The sequence below is a fragment of the Podarcis gaigeae genome (assembly GCF_964106915.1).
Source record: "Podarcis gaigeae genome assembly, chromosome: 11".
NCBI lineage: Eukaryota > Metazoa > Chordata > Lepidosauria > Squamata > Lacertidae > Podarcis > Podarcis gaigeae.
In genome coordinates, this window is record NC_139687.1 from 49,307,852 (window position 1) to 49,331,881 (window position 24,030).

Genomic DNA, 24,030 nt, shown 5'->3' on the forward strand with positions numbered 1-24,030 from the left:
GGTAAAGATGCGACCCTTCCTCACCGTCGCCAGCAGGTCATCGATCTTGGGCATAGGGAAGGCTGAGGGCTTGGTCTTAAGGTTCAAGAAGCGGAAATCAACGACCAGCCTCTTTTGGGGCGTGTCCCGCTTCTTTACAAAGAATACAGGGCTGCCCCCTGCCGCCTTGGACTCCCGGATGAATCCCCGCTTCAGGTTGTGATCTATGAATTCCCTGAGCTCTTGCAATTCATCCTCAGACATGGAGTACAGTTTCCCCGTTGGGAGCGTCGCCCCGGGCAGGAGGTCGATCTTGCAGTCGTAGGGTCTGTGGGGAGGCAGCTTATCCGCCTCTTTCTCGCAGAAGACCTCCAAAAACTCCTTGTATTTGTTAGGCACCGCTTGCAACATGCCCAAGTTCAGCTGTGGTCCATCCTCGTGCCCCTCATCTTCCAAGTCCGCCAGGATGCAGTGTTCTGCGCAGTAAGAGGAGCCGAAGGTCAGTTGCCGCTGGTACCAAGCTAATGCCGGGCTGTGCCTATCCAGCCAACTCATTCCCAACACTATGGGCGTGTCTGACAGGCGGGTGACGTTGAAGCTGATGACCTCACGGTGGTTTCCAATGCGCATCACCATTGGCGGCGTCTGCTGTAGCACTTGCCCTCCCAGTAGCTCCCTGCCGTCCACTGTGACGACTTTCAGAGGTACCGCCGCTGGCAGAAGGGCTATGCCATGTTGCTGGATGAACTGCATGTCTATAAAATCTGCATTGCTCCCCGAGTCGATGGTGATGGGAATTTCCACAAGTAGCCCATTGGGGAGCTGAAGGGATGCGGTGAGCTGCACTACTGGTTTGGGTGGGAGGGGGTCGGTGGGCTGTAAGATCCCTGGGGATTGCTTCACTGACTTGTCTGGCTGGTCCCCAGAGACGCCATCTCCAGCCAGACAGTGGAGTTTTCCTGCTGCGACTCCCTCTGCTGAATTGCGTCTGTTACTGTCGCTGCGGCTGCAGTATGCTTGTGAAACCGCTGGGGACACTCTTTTGCCATATGCTGAGCACTGTCGCAGATGTAGCACTTCCTGGTTCCTCTAGGAGGCTTCATCTTGACTGCTCCCGGAGTTAGGGCTCCGACTGTGGAGTGAGCCTTAGCACCACCTATCTCCATCGGCTCCTCTCCCCCTCCCAGCGGAGGCATGGATCGAGCGCGCGCCGCCTCCTTGGGGAAGGGAGGCAGTCCTCTCGCTGGCGTGCGTCCCAAATGCCCTTCCTCCTTGCCCCAAGGGCGTCCTTCCAACCGAACCCCAATGGAGAGTGCCCGTTCCACCACGTCCTTGGTGGTTTGGGGTCTTCCCCCCCTTGCGATCTCGTCTTTCACAGCTCCGCTCAACCCCTCCCAGAACAGGTCTCTGACGGCAGGCGATTCTTTCTCCCAGGCTAGTACATTCACCAATCCGAAAAAACGTGAATGATATTGCCTCACAGTGGCTTTACCTTGTCTTAGTCCGTGAATCTCCCTCCTAGCGATATCCACATCAATCTCAGATAAAAAACACGCATCCATCACTTTAATGAAGGCAGCCGCATTTTGGAGGGCTGGATCCTTGTCTCTCCATAGATTGCGCAGCCACGATTTTGCCTCCCCCCGTAAATGCGAAATAATAAATCCCACTCTCTCTTCCTCATTTTTAAAGTCTTTGTCCAGCAGCTGCAATGCATAAATTACATCTGCTCTGAAGTTAGGATACTCCTGCAGGTCCCCATTGAAGTGCGAAACCAGGCTCCCTCCTCTGTTTCCCAGCCCAATCCCTTCTGGTCTGGTGGCCGGTAGCCTCTGTGTACTTAGCACTTCTAACCTGGTTCGCAGATCCTGGCAGGCAGCAGCTGCTTCCTGTTCTTTCTTTCTGGAAGCCGCAATTTCTGCAGTCAACTGCGTCACTGCGTTTTGCAAACTCGCTATCCTCTCTTCGGTAGTCATTTCCCTGTTTTTCGTGAGCTCGCGAAGCACCAATCTTCACCCCTCGCTGCTTTCCCGCACTCCACGAGGTTGCAAAATTGGTGAAAAAAGGAGAGGGGACTTACTGTCAGGACTGCCGCTAGGTCCCAGCTCACAGAGGACCAACGCCCAGTGGATATTATATACAAAAGTCTTTATTGAAGTTTAGTTTCCATTTCCAAGCTCTGGGCGCGCAGCCCCACGTCTTAACGCTAGACCGGCTAAGTCCCCTCTGACTCACTGCTCCACCCACACCAGTTTAAGATTCTAGCCCGGCTTCACCTCTTGCGCTGCTCTTTCCTGCGTTGGGTCCTTCTGCCCTCTGGGGTTCCCTCCTTCCTGGACTCCTCTGACGCGGAGCCTCCTGAGTCTTGCCCCTCCCTCCGGCGGGCTTTAGGACCTGGCTCCCTTCCCGGGCTCCCCGCTGTGCCGCGCTCCTGTACATTTGAACTTGGCGCGCGCGCCCAGCCGGTGACTTTCCTTCTGACCGTTTCCCCGCTTCCTGATGTGGGTGTTGCCAAACCTGACTCCTCTCCTCCCTCTGGTGGTGAGGACACTGGTCCTGACTCCTGGGACTCCCCCTCCCCACTGCGCTCTGGTGGAGACGCTGGCCCTGATCTCCAGCTGCTGTTCAGGGACTCCCCGCTGGCCCCTCCCTCTTGAGGTTTCTCCCTTGGAATCTCCCTTGCTCTGGCCACCGGCGCTCCCTTCTGTGAGTCCTCCGATTCGCTAGAGAGGCTTGTGGAATAACTCTGGCCACTGTCACTGCCTGCGCCCCCCTCGTACTCCTCCTCCTCACTCTCCATTTGCTCCCCCTCCTGTGTCTCTCCTTCTGAACCCCTGACAAGTTTGCTCTTTAAATTGCTGTGTTAGTGTCAGGGATTGCCTTAAATCGCTGTGTCAATGTCAGGGGATATAGAGTCAAAATTCCAGAAGGAGACAATGCTTCATTCTTTCTTTTAAAAATACAAACATCTTCAGTATTTGTGGTGGGAGAGAGAGTCTGTCTCAGGCCATTCCAGCCTTACTCTGTGTGGTTTTATTTTTTGTATTTATCTGAATACATACGTTTGCCAGAATGGCATCAGGCAGGCGATGCATTCGAATCTTGCATGTTTTCTCTGTTACAACTCTTGAGGCGGAAAATAGACTTTGAGTAGAGCTTAATTTTATTCCCCTTGAAGCAAAATGAAACCAAGCCAGCCTCAGGGAGAGCTCTGTGCAAGTTGTAAATCTTACACACTGCTTGGTGAACATTGGTACCATCCCTATATGTATAGAAAGCGTAACAGGGATCTGGTCCCTTATTATGGTCTGGCGTACATATGTGATGACTTGCAAAGGGGCAGCAAGTTGCATTAGCAAGGATGTTGTAGAAATATTGCAGCTCTTCCCATTGCCTCTCTCCAGTCTCCTATGCCCTTCTATCATCTTCCTGTCGCTCCCAGGCCCCATTGAGTAACCCCAATCTCTTGACACCACCTCCTGCTCCAATCAGGTGCCTGCCTTCCATTTCCTTGACAATGTCTGCATGTGAAGCAGAGGAGATGCCAAAGAGATGGAACCTAGGAAAGCTGGCTGCAATATACAGATCTTTATACTACAGTGGTACCTCAGGTTACATACGCTTCAGGTTACAGACTCCGCTAACCCAGAAATATTACCTCAGGTTAAGAACTTTGCTTCAGGATGAGAACAGAAATCGTGCTACAGCGGCAGCAGGAGGCCCCATTAGCAGAAGTGGTGCTTCAGGTTAAGAACAGTTTCAGGTTAAGAACGGACCTCCGGAACGGGTTAAGTACTTAACCTGAGGTACCACTGTATTGATATATTCCAAACGGCTAAACCATTGCAGTGGGCTTCTTTTCAGAATTGTCACTTTCCCCCACCCTCAGTCCTTAAGGTTTATTCAAACACCTCCTCCATAATCGATATGCATTTAAATTAGGAAGGTGTTACATATGAGGTTTCACCAATAGGAATTTGATGTTCATCCAGAAATTGAGGCATAATATCTTGTAATTTTGGAAACGTTTCTTTGGGAGTATGAGTGATTTCAAGAGTATTCTTCAGAAAATAGTCAAACTGTTTACATACCATCTTGCATTTCCTGTCTGTTATATAAAAGCCTACACTAAACAAGAGGATTACGTAATAAAATGCTGACTGCGATTTAGAAGTTATGATTAATTAAATTTCTATGCTGATCCGTTTAACTTGTTCTAGATATAAATGACTTGTTACTGTTGAGCTTTTAACTCGATGTCATAATACTTTTTGATGGGTTGTACAAATCTCTGGATGGTGTTTTTTTTTTTCAATTCAAGCAAGCTGAAATGAGTATTTCATTATTTCTCAGAAGCCGTGTGGGATACACATTCTTCATGTCATAGGAAACCTGCCTTCTGGTGAACCAGTTTCTCAAGGAAAGAATTAATCAGATGCTACAAATCTTCTTCTTTTACACAGATAAAAAAATTAATTTGTACAGTACATGAAAATAAAGGTGAAAGATGTAAGAAACCAAAATCACAGGCCTGGTCACACAAAGCAACAAATGAGATAGCAAACCTGTTTCTGGATTCTGCCACTTTAGACTGCAGCTGGGAAGGTTGTATGACTGATCGCTCTTCCATACAAAAATATTCCCTGCAGATAGAAATGTAGATGTCAAGCAAGAAGTGTGCTAGCCTAGCCATCTCCCTGACATCTTATTTTTCTACGTACAGAGGTTTTTGAGGCATTTGGCAATGTGATTCCCCACCCACCCATGATCTGAAATAGTCCCATCTAGACACAGGTTTATCACCTCATCTATTTTCTGGGGGGAAGGAGACCACAATTTTTATCTACATTTGTGTGGGGTGTTTGTGTGTGGGTTTTTTTAAGTGTAACACACGATTGTATGATATTGTATATTGGCACCATTATTTATATAAATATATCATTCATGTTACGAACATTTTTAAAATGCCTTGTTGTAATAAGAGAAGTGCAATAATAGGAAACAGAGTACATTTTCCAAAACTTGCTTTGCCCCCTTTATGTAAATCGGCATCTCAGCAAATCCTTCTCTTCCCCCTCACCCCATTTTTTTTAGTGGTTTTTTGAAAATAAACATGATGCTTACTATTTCTGTAGGTATTTGTTCTTTATACGTGATTTAAAATGTGCTGTAAGTTTGAAATGTGTTGTTTGCCTTATAGGCTGGAGAGATTGCGAGGTCACACCAAAGTACCTCACAGTAATCTGTGTGCCCAATCTTATTCTGATAAGTGGCAAGGAAATTTATGGTCTGAATTATCCGGCAGACATATGCTCATTCATGTATCATTTCTACCACTTATGGCAGAGGATATGCTCCTTTCGTGCTTTTACGTCAGCCATTCCCAGCCCTGTTCAGATATCTTCAGCTACAGGCCCCACCAACTCTAGTCAGCGTGGCCAATGGTCAGGGATGATGGGAGTTGTAGTCCAAAACATCAGGAGAGCCAGATTGAGAAATACTTCTTGGCATCGCCATATTTCCTTCACCAGCCAAGCCTGCAATCCATTTGTCTGAATTGCCTTTCGCACTAGGGACCAAACCATCTGGCCTTGGCTGGTGTGGGGACTTCTGGTGTAGGGCAGTGCTGAGTCCCCCCCCCCAAATGAGTCCACCACCATTTGGTCACTTTTGCCCCTTCCCTAGCCGTCTTCCTCTGAAGCCAAACTATGCAGGTACCAAAAGAAAGAGGGCAAGACAAGCAGAGGCACCTTCTCCTTGCTTACTCTCACTGTTTTCTCACTGAGGTTAGTTAAACAGACAATGAATACATCCATTCATCAAAATAAACCATGGTTTAGTGTGACGTGCATGAACCGCTACAGGCCTTGGGCCTGCATACCCCCCAACTTAGCCCCCTACACAGCCAAGACACCAAGATGGGAAGCTTCCACTTGTGGTTAACCACAATTCAGTTTGTCTGGGCTCCAGACTAACTATGGTTAGGTTCAACCCATGTTTCCTGGGAGGGGCCGTAATTGGTTTGTTTTTGTCTTATCTTGTATTCTCGTGTTGTGAAATAGAATGTTCACTCCCACGACCGTAAAGATGTTCCATGCAGTAACTGCATAAATTCCATTCATTTAGAATGTGAGCACTGAAGGAGCAAAGGCTAGGTTCTCACTCTTAATGTCTTGCTGTTTTTCTTTCTGGTGGAGAATACGAAACACAGAATAATAATCCAGAACGATGAAAATACTCAAACACATAGAATGAGGAAATCTAGACCATTTAACACCCACCTAACCCGCACATAATTGGAAAATGGAAAGATATTGGAGTAGTTATTACAATATGATGTTCATGCATTACTCCATCTGAACAACCTATATTAACATATTTATTCCCAGGGATTCTGTTAACCACAAAGGACTTGGGATAATGTGGATCAATTGCATGCTCATAGCTTGGGCTCATTTCTACTCAAAGGGGGGTCTCTGTCTAAACTTACGAGCTTCAAAGATTTTGTACTATTTTTACAGGAAGAATGCAATCATCTGCAGATGGCTTAGAAGAGTACATCCAGCTGTGCAAATCTGGAGTGCAGATGTTGCTGTTTTTGCATTTGATACCGTTCAAAGGCATATATATATTGGTGGAAGACGCTGCTCCTTATTGGAGTCTTAATCCAGCTATGGGGGCAATTTTTGCTTCTATTCTTCCTGGTTGTGTGTGTCTCTCTCGTGCTCAGGACTGAGCTGAAACAAAATAGCCCGGTTGCTTAAGAAAAAGCCAAAATGACAATCACCACCTTTTTCCTTTTCCTTTTTTACAAATCTGTGTTCAAGTTCAGTGTTGTTTCTGAGCCTATGAGAAAGACAAAGGTTTCCATGTGTGTTTTAAAAGTCACAGTGTGATTCCCACCCCACCCCACCCTCTCATCTCTTCTTGGAATCAGCTGAAAAGTCATTTGTGGTTGTGTTAATTTCAGTTTCATTTTCCATTTAAGGAAAGGAAGAAGAGGAAACCGTCAAGTTCTGTTCTTTTGACTCATTCTGTTCACAAGATGCCACATTCAGCCGCCTTTTACCCTGCCCCCAGTCTAAAGGTTGAATGGTAAAAGTATTCTTGGACTGTACCACTTCAGACCGGCAGTGGTACATGTTTGAAAGCCCCTCCCAAGGGAAAACCCATCTCTACACTAGAGTAGCCATATGTCCTACTTTAAAGAAGACACATCTCTACTTGATGCACTGTCAGAGCGCAGTCCTCTATTTGAAAGTGTTCTCCATTTGGACTTCTGTCCAGTCCAAGTCTGAGATATATATATATATATATATATATGCAGGTTTTGGTGTCCTCGGGTGTCTTCCCGTGTAAAAGTTGGGGTGTCTAGGCGACGTTTCGACGAGGTCTCACTCGTCATCTTCAGGCTGGTGCTTTCGGCTTCTTGTTACTGGAACAGAGCGGGATCTCAATGTTTGAGTTCCTATAAATACTGTAGAGGGGGTGTGGTGTCTAGCCTCCAATGTTCTGGGCAGAGAGGAAGTTCCCAGGCTAGTGTGCCTTTTCTTCTTTTGTTCCTTAATTACTTGAGAGATACCTTGAGTGATTTCTTGAGTGATATCCTGAGTACCACTTAGGTGGGTCATTAGGTGTGGATTAGTTGCTAAAGTCTTTGTGTCTTGACCTCTTGAACTTTGTGAAGAGTTTTCCTGAGAAGATGGCTGTATTGCACTTAGTTGTGCTTTGGCTTGGCTTCGTGTATAGGGGCGAGCTGTGGTTTTGTGGCTTGTGTCAGCCAGATCTGTGTAGGGATTGCAGGGGGGTGCAGCATCCTTATATCAAGGGCACTACAGATAAAATTAGCAAAATCCTCCATAAACACAATATCAAAACAGCCTTTTGCACCAACCAAAAAATAGCCAATATCCTCAGAAACCCCAAGGATAAAATCCAGTTGGAAAACCAAGGGATCTATGAAATACCCTGCAAAGTCTGCCCAGCCACGTACATTGGACAAACAAACAGACGAATAAATGCACGTATCGCAGAACACAAGAATGCCGTCAAAAAAGAAGAAAAAACTTCCTCTCTTTTCCAACACATGAAAGAAACAGGACACGAAATTAATTTTGCAGATTCCAAATTGCTCTTTAACACGGAACATCACCACAAGAGAATAATCATGGAAGCCATCGAGATAGAGAAACACCCTCACAACATGAACAAGCGTGACGACACATCCCGCTTGCCAGACATCTGGAAATTAGCCCTCCCCACAAAAACTGACACCAGATCCAGAGGCACACAGAACGCCAACACCAATCAACCACACCAGACCCAAACCCAGACCCTCTCCACAGATGAATTACTGACACCATCCAGTAGCCAATCCATGGTGGCACCTCCGGATGCTGCACCCCCCTGCAATCCCTACACAGATCTGGCTGACACAAGCCACAAAACCACAGCTCGCCCCTATACACGAAGCCAAGCCAAAGCACAACTAAGTGCAATACAGCCATCTTCTCAGGAAAACTCTTCACAAAGTTCAAGAGGTCAAGACACAAAGACTTTAGCAACTAATCCACACCTAATGACCCACCTAAGTGGTACTCAGGATATCACTCAAGAAATCACTCAAGGTATCTCTCAAGTAATTAAGGAACAAAAGAAGAAAAGGCACACTAGCCTGGGAACTTCCTCTCTGCCCAGAACATTGGAGGCTAGACACCACACCCCCTCTACAGTATTTATAGGAACTCAAACATTGAGATCCCGCTCTGTTCCAGTAACAAGAAGCCGAAAGCACCAGCCTGAAGATGACGAGTGAGACCTCGTCGAAACGTCGCCTAGACACCCCAACTTTTACACGGGAAGACACCCGAGGACACCAAAACCTGCATTCCTGTACCCGTGAAAATCTACGAAAGCAAATATATATATATACATACACAGTGGTACCTCGGAATGCGAACGGGATCCGTTCCGGAGCCCCATTCGCATCCTGAATAGAATGTAAGACGCGACGGCATGTCTGCGTCTGTGTGGGTCACATTTTGCTGCTTCCACGCATGCACTTGACGTCATTTTGAGCGTCTACGCATGCGCGAGCGGTGAAACCCGGAAGTAACGCGCTCTGTTACTTCCGGTTTGCCACAGAGCACAACCCGAAAGCACTCAACCTGAAGCACATTCAACCCGAGGTATGACTCTGTATGTGTGTGTGTGTGTCACAATATAGGGAGAATTGCATGTCAACTTGGACAGGAAACTGGGCAAGCACACAGGATACCTGGTGCCAGCGACTGGACTGAACAGGAGGAATGGGAAAAGAGCCCTCACTCTGATCGGCTAATCTCAGAAGAGGAGGAGTGGGAAGTTTCTCCCTCCTTGTCTCCAGCAGTTTCAGGAGGAAAGGGAGACAGGGATGACGTACAGCTGAATGAGGAATTGCCTAGTTACGTGATAGTGGAAGAGGAGGAGGGGGAAGTTAGAGAGCAGACAGCAGAGACCTCCCTGGACAATATGGGAGACCCTCCTGGCCCAAGGGCTTGCAGGTCCCTCCGCATTCAAGAGCAGAGGCTGTGACTCCTGTCGCTTCCTGTAAATTTCCAGGATGCTGTGGGAGACGGAAGAGGAGGGACTCAGAGTAGCCAACATCCCTTATGCGTGGAGACCTAGATCTTTTGTCTTGCAACCAGGTGACTGAATAAAAAGCCATAAAATATGAACTGTTTGTTCATCTTTACTCTGAGGCTACCGGGGGAGGAGGGGATATTCCACGCCTGACACCTAGTCACAGTTTTCCCCTTTACTGTTATTTAAATTACAATTTCCCCCCCTAAACTAGCATCTAAACAGATAAGTAGCACAAACAGTTTTTATGCAAATATGTGTCCTCTTTTGAGGAGCCTTTGTTTTCCTTTTTTTTGCCATCCTGCTTACACAGAGGTAACATATATCAGAAGGAAACTCAACTAGAACCCATGTCTGATATTTAACTTTTTATATATGGAGGGGTTTGTTTGGGGTTTTTTCCCCTTAGGCACACACAACGTAGGAACTATAGCTAAAGCCATAGAAGACAGAATCAGGATTCAAGATGACCTTAACAGATTGGAGAACTGGGCCAAAAGTAAAAGAGAAAAGAAAAAATAATTTCAATAGGGACAAATGCCAGGTTCTACATTTGGAGAGGAAGAACGAACTGCACAAATATAAGATGGGGGACACCTGGCTTGCTAGTAAAACTTGCGAAAAGGATCTTGTGGTCTTAATAGACCATAAGCTTAACATGAGAGAACAGTGTGATGTAGCAGCAAAAACGGCTAATGCTATTCTAGGCTGCATCAACGGAAGTATAGTGTCCAGATCAAGGATGCTATACTTCTGCATAGGTTAGGGGTATTGTGTCCGGCTCTGAGAGCCACAATTTAAGGAGGATATTGACAGGCTGGACCATGTGCAGAGGAGGGTACTAAGATGATCAAGGATCTGGGAACCAAACCTTATGAGGAATAGTTGAAGTTGAAGGTTTAGCCTGGGGGAAAAGGAGACTCAGAGGAGATATGATAGCCATCTTCATATATCTCAAGGGCTCTCACATGGAAGAGGGAAGAAGCATATTTTCTCCTGCTCCGGAGGGTAGGACTTGAACCAATAGCTTCAAGTTACAAGAAGTGAAATTCTGTCTGACTAAACATCAAGAAGAACTTTCTGACAGGAACAGCTGTTCGGCAGTGGAGCAGTCTCCCTCAGGATACTCCTTCCTTGAGTGGATACTCCTTCCTTGAGGTTGGATAGATGATATAGATAGATAGATAGATAGATAGATAGATAGATAGATAGATAGATAGATGATAGATAGATAGATGATAGATAGATAGATAGATAAATTTATTGTCATTGTCCGTATATACACAGTATACACAACAACGAAAATCAAACACCCAAGACCGGATTCACATACACATTCACACGTATCTCCAACACTCTCATCCTATTCAGACATAATCTATTAGAACATAACATAATCCAGAATATAACATAACCTATTAGAAGCATAGCATAACCTAAAACCTATCTCATTCCCTAAAACCTATCCCATTGGTTGGTCATCTGTCCAGGGGCGAAGGAAGGGGGTTGTGGTGGGTCTCCCCGGGTGTCACCACTGAGGGCGTGACAAAATGCCAGTCAGTAATCACCATGGGGCTTGCAGCACGCACGAGCCACGCGTCTCTCCTGGGAGTGACACGGTGGCCTGGGCGCCCACAGGCTCGTGCACACTGCCCCAAACGGTCTGCCTGCCACCTTCCCCCCAGCTGTAGGGCAGCTGAGTGGGAGAAGGCAGGCAGACTCCTCGGAGGCCCCACGGAGTGTCCTGTCTGGTCTGGCCCCACCCGACGGACGGCTGGCCCCACCCCTGGGCACAGGGCACATATGCCGCCCAATCGGCTTGTTCCGCCGTTGCATCTGTCATGACACAGATCGTACAGATTCCTGCATTGCAGGGGGTTGGACTAGATGATCTTTGAGATCCCTTCCAACACTACAATTCTATGAGGCTATGATTCGTCCATCTCATTCAGTATAGTCTACACTGGCTGGCAGCAGATTTGCAGGGTTTGGGACAAGTCGCATTCCCAGCCCTACTTGGAAGTGGTGTTAGGAATTGAACCCAGGGCCTTCTGTATGCCAAGCAGTGCTACAGACCTCCCCTTCTTTTCTCCCCCCCCCAAAAAAATATTGATTTTCCACATTTATCACAGAAATAACATAACAAAACACACAACAAAGAAAAACACATTACACTACAATAAACTAGACACAAAGAAAAATTATTTCTTCAAATACCTAATTCTCATTACATTGATAACTGACTTCCTCAATTCCCCTCTAACTGAATTTCATTATATCACCTATATAAAGTTAAAAGGTAAAGGTACCCCTGCCCGTACGGGCCAGTCGTGTCCGACTCTAGGGTTGTGCGCCCATCTCACTTAAGAGCTCCAGCGCTGTCTGGAGACACTTCCGGGTCACGTGGCCAGCATGATGAAGCTGCTCTGGCGAGCCAGCACCAGCGCAGCACACAGAAACACCATTTACCTTCCCGCTATAAAGCGGTACCTATTTATCTACTTGCACTTAAGGGTGCTTTCGAACTGCTAGGTGGGCAGGAGCTGGGACTGAGTGACGGGAGCTCACCCTGCCGCGGGGATTCGAACCGCCGACCATGCGATCGGCAAGTCCTAGGCGCTGAGCTTTTACCCACAGCGCCACCCGCGTCCCCATCACCTATATAACATTCTCCAAATTCATATTTCTGATAATATTGACTCCTTTCATTTACTAACCTCTTCTCCTTTATTAATATTTTAATCCTTAATATTTACTATAACATATTCTTATTCTACCTGTAAGCCTATTTATTATTTCCAACAATTTTCTATTTATCTTATATCACAATGTTTAGCTAAATATTCTTGAAATTTCTTCCAATCCTCTTGTATCTCCTCTTCTTTCTGGTTGCGGATTCTTCCAGTCAGGTCGGCCAGCTCCAAAAAATCCAACATCTACATACCTTCTTGTCTTGCGCCCCACCCTGTGTTTTCTCCTGCAGCCCATCCTTTCACACAGAGGCTCATTCTGTCATATAGTTATCACCTGATGCTTGAAGTGGTACAATCCAGGAGCAGTTTAATCATGTGGTCTTACCATCTAGCCCAAGCAGTTATTTAGACGGAAGTTACACTGGTAATTTTCCAACCCTTTCCCGCAACAAACTTTCACTATCACAAATCCAATACAAGCTCAAACTGTCAGTTTTAATTTCTCTTCAGTGTATTCTGACTTTGGACACAATTACCCTTTTGCCGCACCCTGCCTGCTACACATGTAAATCATTATAGCCACTCCCCATACAGAAACAGGCAGACTTTACCATGTGCGTTGCAAGACTCCAGTGTAGCAAAAACCACAACAGTCCCTCGTCAGTTCCTATTGGCTGCTTGGACTAACAGAAACCAGATAGGAGGAAGCAACCTGTGTTTTGGAACTGCCAGTCCTATTGGCTGCAAGGACCAGGAGAGCACCAACCAGGTTGAAGTATCATGCCGATTAGCATATGGAGAACATCTGAAATGAGGCCAAGCTGGTACTAAACAGGAATGTTTGTTCTTGTAAGCATGAATCACATCAAGAACACGGTTTGCTAAAATCTATGTTAGGGTCAGTGGGATTCCTATCATCTTGTCCTCTCCAAAAAAAGTCTTTCTAAACATAGGTGCTTGGCTTAAAACATTTAGTTTTAAGATCTGATCTTTTACCAAATAGTATTTTGGAAACATTTTATAGAAAGGGTCCCAGGGCATAATCTGTAGTGGAAGAACATGAAACTGCATCTCCAACTTATATGTCTGGATCCTCTGAAGTTACACAAGGCTGAGGCTGCTTAGTGCCTAAATGGAGAACTTGCTGGATCCGCCAAGTAATGCCACTTTGTGTTCTAATATGGATATAAATTCAACAATTGAGGAGTTAAAAATCTAGGCAAGATTGCCTAGATCTCAAGCATTTGGCCAATTCTAACTGTGTTGCCACTGACTTGACAAAACGGGTTGGGGGTATGCAGGGCAGAGGCGCACGATATAAGCACAGCTGCATGTCTGTACACAATTTACTGGAAATGAACTCAACAGAACATGATAGGATCTGTTGTTTGCATCTGTCTGTCTTGAGAGACACTGGAGTGTGCTTCTAGGGGTGAAGTTAAACTGCTGCGTTAGCAGCACTCCTCAGGACACAAGCCTGGACAGTGTATATGGAGGTCCTGTGCTGCCCAGATTACAAGACCCCCATCTCAGCCTCACTGATGTGGTCCAAAGGAAAGCAGAGCAATATGTTTGGCACCAGCTTGCAGCAGGAGTTGCCGGAAGGAGGAGTTCAATGTGCCATCCAACCGTCTTAGGGACTCCACTCGGGTTTTGTGTACGGTTCCCTCCATCGTCTTTTCCCCTCCCTCAAGACAGCAGAGGTTAAGCACCAGAGTTTTCCTTCTTTTAGACAGGCCCCCTTTCTATTTTGTTATTTGTTATTTACTGTCTTATTTCCTCCCAAATATTCTATACAAAACACCCACCCACACAAACACAGAAAATAATAATGATGATGATGATGATAATAATGAAAATAAATATTTCCCCCCTTTTATCTTACAAAATCTTTTCTTCAATTTTGACTTCCTGTCAAGTCCCTTCACATATGTTTTAGCTTACAATTGAATGTACACAAAACGATAGGCCCCCTTTCTAGGTTGATGAGCCCCATTTGCCCCTCACTTCCCTGTACAGCACATGCAGAAACCGCCTTCTAGATGGTTGGATCCACTAGTAGTCTTGTCCACTCAATCTCCTGGAGCCTGTCTTCACAAGCAGGTGAATTCCCTAAGTCACTGAGAGTTTGACACCCACCAGCTACCCTCACCTGGTTTAGCTGGCCAGTGGAAGCCGTTCCTGGGATGTGGCCGCTATTGCATGCTGACAGCTTCTAGGAGTCACAGCTGAGTGAGAGCTGTGTTCAGGGTGGGGACCAAAGGTGGACAAACTACCCAAGAAGGAGCACAATGTGTCCTTACACCCCCACTGTGGAATCTTTCTTTCTGTAAACATGCGTAGGATTCTTTAAAAGGTAAAGGACCCCTGGACAGTTAAGTCCAGTCAAAGGTGACTATGGGGTTGTGGTGCTCATCTCGCTTTCAGGCCGAGGAAGCCGGTGTTTGTCCACAGACAGCTTTCAGGGTCATGTGGCCAGCATGACTAAACTGCTTCTGGGGCAAAGGAACACCGTGACGGAAGCCAGAGCGCACGGATATGGTGTTTACCTTCCCACCACAGCAGTACCTATTTATCTACTTGCACTGGTGTGCTTTCGAACTGCTAGGTTGGCAGGAGCTGGGACAGAGCAAAGGGAACTCACTCTGTTGTGGGGATTCAAACCTCCGACCTTCTGATCGGCAAGCTCAAGAGGCTCAGTGGTTTAGACCACAGCGCCACCTACATCCCATGTATAGGATCCTACTGTAAGTCCTGTTTATTTCTGTGGGAGAACTTTAACCATCAGCAAACATGACTTAACTCTCCCCATCAAATGAATGGAGTTTCAAAAAAGTTATCTGTGCTGCCTGGATCATCCTGATCATTCTGCCTTTGTGGGGAACCAGGGAATTCCCAGAGCTGTTTTCCCTTGAAAGGAGCAATGTGCCACTTCTCTGCCTGTAAGGGCTGGGCAAATTAAGTGCTAGAGCCTGAGCTGTGCCAGGCACAAGCTTGCTCATAAAGTCCAAAGGTTCCTAAAGCAGCCAGATATTTTTAGCTGGCTGGAAAATGGAGTCCTGCTTCCTGGTCAGGTGTTTGCTTCAGGGAGCTGCGCAGATTGAAAGTAAGTGCTGAGTGACTAACTGTTTTTCTCCAGCTTGACACGCAAGCCAGTAGCCTGTTGAGAAGATGGAGACTTGGATTTACATTGATAAACAGTAGGATTCCCCGCTTGGCAAGAGGGGAAACAGTGGTCCAACTATGTACAGTTTGCTAGACTTAGGCGAAAAAATTCACAACCCTTGTACAAAACAACCCTGTATAATTTACACCCAGGAACTCCTGATTGCTCCCAATTGTATTCAGTCCCTGCTATAGGAACTTAAATGGCACTGAATTCAAGCTTTTCCTGAGGCTTAATGTGCTCTCCTGATCATTCCTTTACAGCCATGGCTTTACCTTTTCTGAATTTGATGCTATGTGACGTCAGGTGATGGACAGGTGCACAGCATCCCCTACTACTGGGGGAGGTTGGTGAATGGCGGGACTTGCGGGTGTGCCCCAGCCTGAGAAAGTGTGTGCGCATCTCCCGACATTGCTCTATAGCTCTGTCCGGTGGCAGCAGCGCTGCATGGAGGCAGCAGTTAGGGGGTGCAATACTTTCCTTGCCCTGGGCACTGGCAACCCATGATACGCCACTGCCCAAGAGAACCTAAGGAAGCAGTCTCTCAGATATTTGGGGACTGAGTCATTAAGGGCTTCAAACCCTAATGTGAGCACCTTGAATTGGGTCCCTTGGCTTATTATAGCAATAGGAGATATTTGCATTACCTGGAAAAGGGTGTGGTTTGCAGTAGGCAACCTTAACAACATCTACCCTCCTATTTTCACCCGCCTTGATAGATAAAATGGTCTCTGATAAACAACACGATTGCATCCGCCCCAAAGCACAGTGGAAAGGTCTTCAGCAGGGTGATGACAAACATGCAAGTGTGCCAAAGAAATAGGTGAAGCCGACTCAGGCACAACATTACCTTATACAAGGAAACTGGTAATTCCAGACTACACTGCCTGCTGAATAGTCACTGCCGGGGTCAATGACCTTCTTCTTGAAGACTGAAGAAGGCATGAGTCACGCCTTAAGCTTTAAGGTTGCTGAGAGATCCAGGAATAAAACCTACAATGGATTGTGCGGCTTCCCCCACCTCTTTGCATTGCAACTAATTGTCAAAAAGGCAAGGAGGGTGATGGAATCGGGAATGAAATCTGAAAGCTTCCTTGCACATGCTCCAAGATTTTGTTTAGTATGCTGTTTCTACACTGCAGCCAGGAATCTCAGATAAGTTCCTGAAGCCAGTCAGTTTCAATGGAAAGCCAAGATTCTGGCAGAGTCAGAATTTGCCTCCGTCTCTACTAGTCCTAGTTACAAACATGGCATGCCAATCCAGTTGATTGATTGACATTATGGCCATATCATTCTGCATAGTACTTTACAGAAGGGGGCAGTGGTGCATTTGAGTCCAGACTTTAGGGTGGAGGTCCAGGGCCCCACTTGGCAGAAACCTTTTCCTCCCCTCAAGGCAGCAGGGCTGCCTTGCTACATTTTGAAGGGAATATTCATAGCCATTTAAAGGGGCCTCCTACCCCAGAAAATGGGTGGCGCTGTGGGTTAAACCTGCTCCGGCGGGAAGGTAAACGGTGTTTCCATGCGTTGCTCTGGTTCACCAGAAGTGGCTTAGTCATGCTGGCCACATGACCCGGAAGCTGTACGCCGGCTGCCTCGGCCAGTAAAGCGAGATGAGCACCGCAACCCCAGAGTTGGTCATGACTGGACCTAATGGTCAGGGGTCCCTTTACCTTTACCTACCCCAGAAAAACAATTTGTAGTAGGTGAATACACATTACTATCCAAAGAGGCCATCCCAAGTAAAACCAGTTAGTTCAAAGTCTAAAATTACCAATATGATGGTACTTAATTTGGTTTGTTTCTGAAACAAAGCTTAGTAAAACTTCTAAACTTAATTCTCTCCTCTTAGGCAAAGATCATAAGACCTGGCTGGTAGCGAGATTCTGCGCCCAGATTTGTAGGCACAGATCATCCTCTAGTATAAAATTGCTTACTAGGGAAATGCTGAAGTTGCCCTTTGGGTCAATTTTTTAATGGCAGCCCAAATCTCAGTTGTATGGGTGTATGTATATATTTCAATTTTAGCTCATGAGCTATTGCTGCAATCTGCTCCGATTGTATATTTTATCTTTATGAACGCTATTTTTCTTGTGTTATGTTATGTGAGCTGGTCTTTGACTGTAATAAATAAATTATTATTATTATCATAGTAAAACTTGAAAGCCTTGTTATCACCTCATTCACTTGCCAGAGCAAGGAGGATCTGGAAGATGGCGCTGTTGCTCCAGCTCTAAAAATAAAAAAGACCCAGAGCTGCAACTCCCTCCTCCTATTCCAGTCCGTTCTGCCCGAAATTGTGATGGAATATTGGCAATTTGCTTTTACCCTCCTTAAAATTATCTATCGGCTTGTCTACTTTACAGTGTTTTAAATGCATCTCCTGATATTTTTGTACTATTTTTAACTGGAGTTTTAGAGCTGTTATTAATTATATTTTGTACACCACATTGGGACATATATGTGGGAGGGCAAATAAAAATAACAACAGAGATGATAACAATATAGCTGTTACAGCTTTATTGTCAACTGCAAGAGACATAATGCATATGCATTAAAATTCCACAGAAATTATATTCCAAAGCATTTATTTATTTATTTTTTACAAAAAACAACAACACACACATCAAGTTCATTAACTCAGCAAGACGTCAGCACAATTTTTTGTAGAAATGAAAACAAGAAGCCTGGGCAGCCCATTGTGGAAGGCAACGGATGAAACTTGTTTGCAAAGAAGCGAGAAGCATGAACCAGGTTGTTTGCGAATACGACCCTTAAACACTTTGAACAAGCTATTTTGCTGTAAACAATCTTTCTGACATAAACACATATAGCTCGCAAATACGCCAGCATCAAAACATTATACGAAGGGAAGAGGGATTCACCATTGCAAAAAACAACAACACACATTATAAATAAGGTCTTCTACCATATGTTTGAAATGACACTTCATACTTCCACAGTTATTTGTTTTCCTGAACACTTAACTCAGGCCAGAATCTGGCAACATGTACTAGATGAAAGCAATCTTAGAAAATCAAAATTTGTTGAAATGATACTTCACTCATAGAGAAAGATTTGGCAGCTTTTCACTGAGGTGAACTATTTTAGCTGTTTACACTTTTATGGAAGGCAGTCTGATGGGGGTGAGGGGATCCTGGCTTTGAAATATAATGTCTTAATGAAATTACGGAAGAATGTGCACTTGTTATGGCAGGAGGGTGCTAGAAATGTATCTGAGCCATAGTTGTAATGTGCCTTTTAACCAGGGCTCAAGTGCATTTCATTAACCTGCCAGGTGGAACGTGAAATAAAAAAGTTGGTGACTTAATCCTGCGGTTTGTTTAATGTCAGATCTCCAGACTGGGAAACTGAAGATCTGCAGCACATTCAGACTTAAAAACCTTTTGGGTTCATTTTCATGCTGGTAGCTAGGATTTTTTCTGAAGGCACAAATCAAATTCTCCCACTGTAATGAATGGTAAAGTATGAAGGGAATCCCTGCTGGCAGGCCTAATATCGCCTCCATCTCTATATTGGGTTAAAGCTCTCTTTGCTAGCTCTCCCCCATTTGAAAAGCAGCTGTAACATTTCATCTTCCTGACACATTTTGAATAATATGGTTGGTTTTCTTAGCGTAAAAGAAAAAGTAGTCATATTTTCCCTCTGAAATGTAACTCTGCATTTGCTCCTTTCTTTCTACAGCTTCCTCCGTTTAAGCCTAACACTGTAAGGGAATTTGTCACATTTGTTATAAATGGGAAATTGTATTCTGTTAACTGCTAGCTAAAGTTGTACAACTCATCTTAAGAATACTGTAATTTCTGTTGAAAGGATGCTGTTTAACAGCCTCCTGGTGTGCTTTCAAACATTCACCTGAAACATTTGGTTCTAGCTGATAACCCAAAAGTAACCAATTATAGTCGCAACAAAAATAAGTAATCATACAATGTCCTACCTGTAGGACTAATATTGGTACATTGGCACTGCGGATCTACTCGATTTAGAGTTGTAAATTGATAGCATTGCAGTATAATACATTTTTTTAAAATGAACATAATGTATTACATAGCTGATTATAGAACTATACGTTTCTATGGTTCTATGTAACAGCTTACATTCATTTCGCTGTAACAAACACACAAGCAAAATACTCCTTTCCCTAGTTTAGTTTAGGCTGGGATTCTAATTCCTAGGGAATGGGAATTGCAAAGAGCTGATAAACTGATTTGCACTGTCCAGAGTTTAGAGCGGAGCGGTGGTGGAATGTTGCCTGTTGGTATGCATGAAATCCCATAAATTTTCAATACAGTATAACAGCTGAGTGAATGAATTCGAGACCTATGGAAATCAGAACGTTGAACTCTGGGTTGGGGCACCCCTCCCAGATTCCTTCTTTTTCCAGTGCCCTTCACAGTTCAACATCTCCGGTAAACAGTAAATTCCAGTTCTCTCTTCTCCAGTTCCTTCCATTTACAAGCAAACTTTCACAAATGTTTTCTGAAGAAATCGTATCACAGGAGCCTTTTTTCTCCACAGGAAACTGGATGCAGAAATGCACAGGAAACGTTTCATCTCCTCTGTCTTACGGAAGTCTCATTTCACGACTCCACACACGTAAAGGTCGGGTCTTCTGAAATTTTCTTTGATTTCTCTTTCTCCATTTCCTTTCCTTTCCCTCAAAGCGCTCTCACGTTTCGGGGCAGAAAAGCTTTGAAATCAGGTTGAGGATCTTCTGGCGGAGGTTCCATTTGTCCCCCATCCTGCGTAGCTGCAAGGCACATTCCCGTACTGCCTCCGAGTCTGTAAAAAGTACAAGCACGTTGTTAGTCTTCGGTGCTGACTTCGGCTAATCATGTACTCATTTAACAACAAAGGTCCGTATAGTTAAAGCTATGGTTTTCCCAGTAGTGATGTATGGAAGTGAGAGCTGGACCATAAAAGAAGGCTGATCGCCGAAGAAGTGATGCTTTTGAATTATGGTGCTGGAGGAGACTCTTGAGAGTCCCATGGACTGCAAGAAGATCAAACCTATCCATTCTTAAGAAAATCAGCCCTGAGTGCTCACTGGAAGGACAGATCCTGAAGCTGAGGCTCCAATACTTTGGCCACCTCATGAGAAGAGAAGACTCCATGGAAAAGACCCTCATGTTGGGAAAGATGGAGGGCACAAGGAGAAGGGGATGACAGAGGATGAGATGGTTGGACAGTGTTCTCAAAGCTACTAACACGAGTTTGACCAAACTGCAGGAGGCAGTGGAAGACAGGAGTGCCTGGCGTGCTCTGGTCCATGGGGTCACGAAGAGTCGGACACGACTAAACGACTAAACAACAACAACAACATCTAGAGCTCGACTGTAAGGAAACAACAACTTCAAACTGTTCATCGAAGTCTTCTAGCATTATAAGCCTGATGCCGTTTTAAATTATATGTCATAACCCATAAAACAAGAGATATTGACCCAAACCAGGGATGCCTCTGCAGTTTGTATACTCCTGAACATGCTGGGTTCCCCATTCACTTCAATGCAAGGTAATGGAAGGTGAACATTCAGTTGCTCCCATCAATGAAAGTAGCGGGAAAGACTCAGAATACTGACAAGAGTTTGTTTGGCCATGGTGTGCTTAAGAATGCAGAGCTGGTAAAAAGGAGCGTCCTTCAGGCATTTTTGCAGTGCTGGCTACAGAGAATTGCAAATCTGAATATCAAAACGACAGCCCAGTCCCTTCCCCTATTTTTTAACAGAGCCCCCCCCCCCCACTTTCTTAAACAACACAGTGGGATAGAAGTTGGAGGCAGGGCAGAGCGCCATCACCTTTTGACTTCGTGGATATTCAAATTATTCAGGGAATCAGAGCACCTGTAAACATCAGAGCTATGGAAGTGCATCTACATTGTAAGCAGACGCTTCCTGTTTAATCTCTGGCCTCTCCAGTTAAAAGGATTTCGGGTGATGAGGAAGACCTATCTCTGCCTGAGATCCTTGACAGTAGATAGTGGATCAAATGGGCAAACCCCCAGCTATAGGGCAGATCCCTACGGTCATGCAAAGCTTCTGGTGGGATCAGCTTCCCTTTGCAGCCCTTCCCCAACTGCTTTCATAAGCTCTGACCGTTGGTCGTGGATGCTGGGGCTGGTGGGAGTTGTAGTTCAAGGCGCTGGGCGGGCATCAGAAGGCTGCTTTGTGGTCGTGGAAGTGAATGGCAATGCCTGGACAGGCAGAGTCAAGGCAGTCCTTCAGGGGACTGTTGGATCTGGGCAAGTGATTGTTGCAAATACAAGTGGGAGGGGGAGGGGAGCCACCCTGAACATGGACTTCTATCACTGACCTGCCTAAGGAATTCTGACTGTTTTTGACATTCGTACCAGGCAACTTTTTTGGTGCTGGAGGAGACTCTTGAGAGTCCCATGGACTGCAAGAAGATCAAGCCTATCCATTCTGAAGGAAATCAGCCCTGAGGAGGAGCCCTGAGGAGGAAATCACTGGAAGGACAGACCGTGAAGCTCCAATACTTTGGCCACCTCATGAGAAGAGAAGACTCCCTGGAAAAGACCCTGATGTTGGGAAAGATGGAGGGCAGAAGGAGAAGGGGACGACAGAGGACGGGATGGTTGGATAGTGTTCTCGAAGCTGCCAGCATGAGTTTGACCAAACTGCGGGAGGCAGTGGAAGACAGGAGTGCCTGGCGTGCTCTGGTCCATGGGGTCACGAAGAGTCGGACATGACTAAACGACTAAACGAGCAACTTGACAACTTAAGCGTTGATTTTCATGGCAGGTCATGAACCATAAACACAAAGGGGGGCACGACCTTGACCTAAGTGGGGTTGCAGCTATGCCCTCAGGGCCATGGAAAATGGGAGAGATGGGAGAGAAGAGGTGCATTTAGGGTGCGTCTTTGAGTTGAGACCCAGGACTGAAAAGACCACTGCCCAAAAAGATTGTGCAGTGGGCACGCCCGGGCTCCGAAATCAAGGGTGGGTGGCGTCGGGTGGGGTGGACTACATGGGCTCGGGGGTCCCTTCGGACTCTGCGATCCACTACAGAGGCGCCTCCAGACCATCGATTGCCGCTCACCTCAAGAAGACGGCAAAACTGATCCGGTGCCTCGACGTGCTCCCGGAGGGAAGCCTGTGCCCGAGGCGGCCGCGCGCAGACGAGGCGCCGAGCCGTCGTTTGGGCCCGTCCGGCGACCTACCTGGGGGCGCGGGGTTGCGCGGCGCGCCTTTGCGCGACGTTTTGCTCGGCATCATCTCCGGCGCAGCGAGATCCAGCGGGAGGCTTTTATTCGACGGGCCTTCGGAGCAGCGCCGGGAGTCGACGGGGCGGACGATGCTCTCGGCTCGCTCTCTCCCGCGTTCTGCCAGCTTCTGGTCCCGGCGCGCCCAGGCAAAGAGAAGGTGCCGGGGGTTTCCCCGGTGACGTGATCGCGAAGCCCCGCCCCCTTCGACGAGGCTTTCCTCGGGGAGCCAATCAGAGGCCGGGATGCCCGGGCATGCGGGGGCAAGTTGGAGGAGGGGGAGGGGCAGCGGAGGCGGGAGGGGGCTGGGCGTGTTGGAGCCCGTCTTGGGGACCAGAGGGGGCGGCACCACCGAAGGGCTGGCAGATCGGGGTGGGGTGATCGGGGCGGGCAGTCGGCGGCCAACGGAATTCCTCCTGCCGGCTGCAAAAAGCTGTGTTGTTGTTTTTTACTCGGGTGCGGAAGTGTAAATGTGCGGTTTATTTTAGTAAAATAAACGAGGTCGGTTTCGTTTCATCACTAGGGAAAGGAAACTACACGCTGGTAATTATGAACGATGCTGCTCTCCCCATTTTCTCACGCATTTTTGCGCAAATGTTTAATTCTGACCATTTAATGTTGACAACTTTTAAACACACACATTTTTTTTTCCTTTATAGAAGGAACTCCGAATGGCTGAATCTGCGCATTCAGTAGGGAGTAGTCAGTCAGTTCTATTGCACATAGCCAAAGGCTGCCGCAATGTACACAGAATCATTCAACAATTAAAAGAAAATATACTGGATTGATACAAAAAACTTAAAACATTTATGTAGGGAGTAACTCGCGCACACGGCTTGAGACAGCCTATCTCTGGTACTAGGGCGGATGTAATCGAAGCTTAAATTCCATTCCTTTCTCCTCCTTGATTATCGTGTCTGCAAATATTTGGCAAAAGGAAATCCACTGCTCTTTTACTTTTCTTTTTGAGGGGTGTGTGGCAGTTTCCATGTGCTCCCTTATCTTTAAATCCACCATGTTCCCTTCCAAAGACCCATCTCTTCTGCTCTTCATGTGCATGTAGTGTTCAAAGACAACAGCCACGCAGAAAATAGAAGAGACCCATCTCAAGCAAACTGATCTTCTTGCGAAGGGTCTGGTCTCATAGTTATGATGCAAGTGGTTAGAAAATCTTTAATAAAAATACATTTTAAAAGAAGAAGAGGAATGCAGACAATCGCACAGCAGCAAAATCTGGGTGAAAGGGCATGTTTGCGTGTTGTGGGAAGTGAATCCAGCCTCTTTGCTTTTTCTTACCCATCACCTAAGAGACTGGCCCTTTCTCGCACTT

The 24,030-nt window shown here is 46.1% G+C and overlaps 1 protein-coding gene and 1 long non-coding RNA gene across 3 annotated transcripts in view; both read right to left on the minus strand.

The window, feature by feature from the left end:
• The window catches only part of LOC310827222, a 324,002-nt gene that overhangs the window by 148,913 nt on the left and 151,059 nt on the right, over positions 1 to 24,030 (minus strand). The gene's annotated exons all lie outside the window — the stretch shown is intronic.
• PMAIP1 (phorbol-12-myristate-13-acetate-induced protein 1) overlaps positions 17,956 to 24,030 on the minus strand; it is a 35,448-nt gene continuing 29,373 nt past the window's right edge. Inside the window, exons 1-2 of one of the 2 annotated variants that reach the window (XM_083703001.1) lie at positions 22,659 to 22,914; positions 17,956 to 20,262 (exon numbers count right to left, since the gene is read on the minus strand). In XM_083703001.1, coding sequence (XP_083559127.1) covers positions 20,150 to 20,262; positions 22,659 to 22,713 — 168 coding nt within the window. In that variant the 5' untranslated portion in view covers positions 22,714 to 22,914 and the 3' untranslated portion in view covers positions 17,956 to 20,149. Of the gene's footprint in view, positions 20,263 to 22,658; positions 22,915 to 24,030 lie in introns of those variants that run through there. The other variant, XM_083703002.1, reaches the window with a different exon arrangement.